Source organism: Solanum lycopersicum, chromosome 5, assembly GCF_036512215.1.
Source record: "Solanum lycopersicum chromosome 5, SLM_r2.1".
NCBI classification, from domain to species: Eukaryota; Viridiplantae; Streptophyta; class Magnoliopsida; order Solanales; family Solanaceae; genus Solanum; species Solanum lycopersicum.
In genome coordinates, this window is record NC_090804.1 from 12,681,909 (window position 1) to 12,686,359 (window position 4,451).

The following is a 4,451-nucleotide window of genomic DNA, read 5'->3' on the forward strand; positions in this document are numbered from 1 at the left end:
CGACCAAGTGCCCAAGGCTCTAATCAGGAGAATTGGCGCAAAGGTCAAGGGAACCAAGGTCTGAACTATGGTAACTACAATCGTGAGGGTCATTATGTCCATGATGGAAACTACAATCGCGACAACAACTTCAATAGGGGTAGCTATGGTAACAGAAACGACAGGAATGGACCCTATGTTCCTCCTCAAAATCGTGAAGTTACTCCTAGGGATGGTGGAGGTAGTATGTCGCGAGTTGAGGATATGTTGCATAAAATGATGAGGAGGTTTGACGTTGGTGATGAGCACAACAAAGAGTTGAGGAATGATTTAGTGGGTATTGGGCAAAAAGTCGATACACATACAATATCGATTAAGCAACTTGAGTTACAATTGGCCCAATTATCTGCAATTGTGAACACACGGCAACCGGGCACTCTTCCTAGCAACACTGTCCAAAATCTGAAAAATGATGGACATTGTATGGCAATTACTACTCGCGGTGGCAAGCAAACCATTGACCCACCTATGCCGTCTAATGAGAAAAAGGTGACAAAAGATACTGATAAAGTGGTAGATGTTGATGGTGAATTGGAGGATAACACTGCAAAAGATACTGAAGTGCCTAAAAAGGTAACTCCCATGCCTAGACCACCACCCCCATTTCCTCAAAGATTATTAAAAAAGACCGAGGATGGTAAATATCGGAGTTTTATAACAATGTTGAAGCAACTTTCTATCAATGTCCCTTTGGTAGAAGCTTTAGAACAAATGCCCGGTTACGCCAAGTTTATGAAAGATCTGGTCACAAAGAAAAGATCGGTCACTTTTGAGGATGATGATAGAATGCAACATTGTAGTGCTATTGCTACAAGATCTCTGGTCCAAAAGAAAGAAGATCCAGGTGCGTTCACTATTCCTTGTACAATCGGACTATTACATTTTGCGAAAGCATTATGTGATCTGGGGGCAAGCATAAATCTCATGCCCCTCTCGATTTACAAGCAGTTGGGTTTGGGTGATCCAAAGCCCACAGCGATCCGGCTACTGATGGTTGATCGCACAGTAAAAAGGCCTATATGGATACTCCACGATGTGCTAGTAAAAGTGGATTCGTTCATCTTTCCGGCGGATTTTGTTATTAAGTCGATTTTAAAGTGCCCATTAATCTTGGGAGGCCATTCCTTGGGGAAGAGCCTTAGTAGACATGGAAAAGGGGCAGATGAAATTTCGGTTGAACAATGAGGAAGTGACCTTTAACATTTGTAGGTCCATGAGGCAGAGTGGTGAGATCCAATCGGTATCTGCTGTATCCTACAACATGGGTGAGACATCTGAGACACAAATAGAAGAACGTCTAGGTGTGGAAGCATTAGCGGCAGTGATAATGAACTTTGATAGCGATTGCATTAAAGAGTATGAGTCATTAGTCGCGGCTCTTGACCGCGGTGATGTTCGGTTTAAACCGAAGAAATTTGAGCTAGATATGAAGAATCGCGAGTCCCCACCCGCGAAACCATCTATAGAGGAGGCTCCAAAATTAGAACTAAAAGCTCTCCCGCCTCATCTCAGGTATGAATTCTTAGGAAATGGTGACACTTTGCCGGTAATCATTGCATCAGACTTGGATGAACAACAAGTTCAGAGTTTGGTGAAGGTACTGAAAAGGTTCAAAAGAGCTATTGGGTGGACTATTGCGGACATTATTGGGATCCCTCCTGGTATTTTCTCTCATAAAATCCAACTCATGCCTGATCATAAGACAAGTATTAAGCACCAGAGATGCTTGAATCCTCCTATGCAAGAGGTCGTGAAGAAGGATATCATTAAGTGGTTGGATGCTGGAGTACTCTATCCAATCGCCGATAGTAGTTGGGTATGCCCGGTTCAGTGTGTACCTAAGAAAAGGGAAATGACTGTGGTCCCCAATGAAAAAAATGAACTTGTTCCAATGAGACCAGTTACTGGATGGAGGGTGTGTATGGATTACCGCAAACTAAATTCATGGACTGAAAAAGACCACTTTCCTATGCCCTTCATGGATCAGATGTTGGATAGACTTGCTGGAAAAGGGTGGTACTTTTTTCTTGATGGATATTCGGGGTATAATCAGATTTCTATTGCACAAAAAGATCAAGAGAAAACCACTTTTACTTGTCCATATGGGACCTTTGCATTCAGAAGAATGCCGTTTGGGTTGTGCAATGCACCAGCCACATTTCAGAGATGTATGATGTCGATATTTTCTGACATGGTGGAGGATACTATAGAAGTTTTTATGGATGATTTTTCTGTGGTTGGTGATTCATTCGAGCGGTTTTTGACCAATTTATCTAAGGTCCTTAAGAGGTGTGAAGACTGCAATTTAGTACTAAACTGGGGAAAATGTCACTTCATGGTGAAAGAGGGTATTGTGTTGGGTCATCGCATTTCAGAAAAGGTCATAGAGGTTGATCGATCTAAAGTCGAGGTAATAGAGAGACTTCCCCCACCGATCTCTGTGAAAGGTGTGAGAAACTTTCTTGGGCATGCAGATTTTTACCGGAGATTCATCAAAGACTTTTCAAAGATTGCACACCCATTGTGCAAATTGCTGGAGAAAGAATGTAAATTTTGTTTTGATGAATCCTGTCTTAAAGCATTCGGTGAGCTAAAAGAGAAGTTAGTGTCTGCGCCTATCATTATTTCTCCGGATTGGAACAATCTATTTAAGGTAATGTGCGATGCTAGTGGGGTGGCTCTTGGTGTAGTATTCGGACAGAGAAGAAACAAAATCCTTCACCCAATTTACTATGCTAGTAAAGCCCTATATGAAGCCCAGAAGAACTACATAGTGACTGAGCAAGAACTCCTCGCAGTAGTCTTTGCTTTTGAGAAATTTTGCTCCTATTTGCTAGGTACAAGAATTTGACTTTGAAGTGATGGATAGAAAAGGAACTGAAAATCAAGTTGTTGATTACTTGTCTCGTCTAGAGGATGAAGCTATGAGAGAGTTAGGGGATAAGACTGACATTGATGATACTTTCCCCGATGAGCATGTATTGGCTGCTTCACAAGACTTGATCCCATGGTTCGCAGATTTTGCGAACTATCTGGCTAGTGATATTGTTCCATCAGACTTGTCCTTTCATCAAAGAAAAAAGTTCATGTACGATGTGAAGAAGTTCTTTTGGGATGAACCATACTTGTATAGGAGTTGTGTCGACGGGCTTATTCGGCGTTGTGTGCCATAATGTGAGATGTTGAGTGTGTTGGAGGCATGCCATTCCTCACCCGTTGGTGGACATCACAGTGGTATCCGAACCGCTCATAAGATATTACAATGTGATTACTATTGACCAACTCTTCATCAAGATGCTCATGAGTTTGCTAAAGCATGTGACATATGCCAACGAGATGGCGGCATTTCAAGAAAACAAGAGCTCCCTCTAAACCCCATTCTTGTGATTGAGTTATTTGATGTTTGGGGTATTGACTTTATGGGCCCTTTTGTGAGTTCTCATGGAATGAAGTACATTCTATTAGCAGTTGATTATGTATCTAAATGGGTCAAATCCATCGCCCTCGCAAACAATGAAGGGAAGAGTGTCACTGCATTCTTGAAGAAGAATATATTCTCTCATTTTGGCACCCCAAGGGCCATTATTAGTGATGGGGTCTCCCACTTCTGCAACAGATTGTTCAAGGGGTTATTGGAGAAATATGGGGTTCGCCATAATGTGGCCACTCCTTACCACCCTCAAACTGTGGGCAAGTTAAAGTGTCGAATCGGGAGATCAAACAGATATTGTCAAAAAAAGTGAACGCTTGTAGAACGGATTGGTCAAGGAGGCTTGATGATGCTCTTTGGGCCTACCGGACAGCATGTAAGACTCCCATAGGTATGTCTCCATACCAACTTGTATACGAGAAAGCTTGTCATCGTCCGGTTGAGTTAGAGCATAAAGCCATGTGGGCTATGAAGAAGTTGAAAATGGATTGGAGCGAAGCTGCAGAACAACGGTTAAATGGGTTGAATGAACTCGATGAATTTCGCCTGAAATCCTATGAAATCTCAGCCCTATACAAAGAAAAGATGAAGAAGTACCATGACAACAAAATTGAAAAATGAGAGTTTATTGTCGGGGATTTGGTGCTTTTATTCAATTCCAGGTTGCGCTTGTTTCCGGGCAAGCTCAAGTCCAAATGGACTGGTCCGTACTTGGTTACCCAACTACTCCCTCATGGAGCAGTTGAGTTGGAAACTAAGGAGGGTGTGCGGTTCAAGGTGAATGGACAACGCATAAAAATCTATTTCGGGCATGCTGAATCGGCGAATGAAGTGATTGAGGCATACCATCTTGATGAAGTCTGAGTAATCAAGTGTCCCCAGTCGTCCCGCGACATTAAATCAGGCGCTTGTTGGGAGGCAACCCAATATTTATAGTCTTTTTAGTAATGGTAGCATTTTTCTACTAATGGGTTTTTAAATT

At 42.2% G+C, this 4,451-nt stretch overlaps 1 protein-coding gene across 1 annotated transcript; it reads left to right on the forward strand.

Moving 5' to 3' along the window:
• Positions 1-507: 507 nt before the first annotated feature.
• Positions 508-4,090, forward strand: LOC138348655 (uncharacterized). The gene is made up of 2 exons (XM_069298219.1): positions 508-612; positions 3,764-4,090. Exons 1-2 carry the CDS (start codon positions 508-510, stop codon positions 4,088-4,090), a joined length of 432 nt encoding a protein of 143 aa, XP_069154320.1.
• Positions 4,091-4,451: the final 361 nt, after the last annotated feature.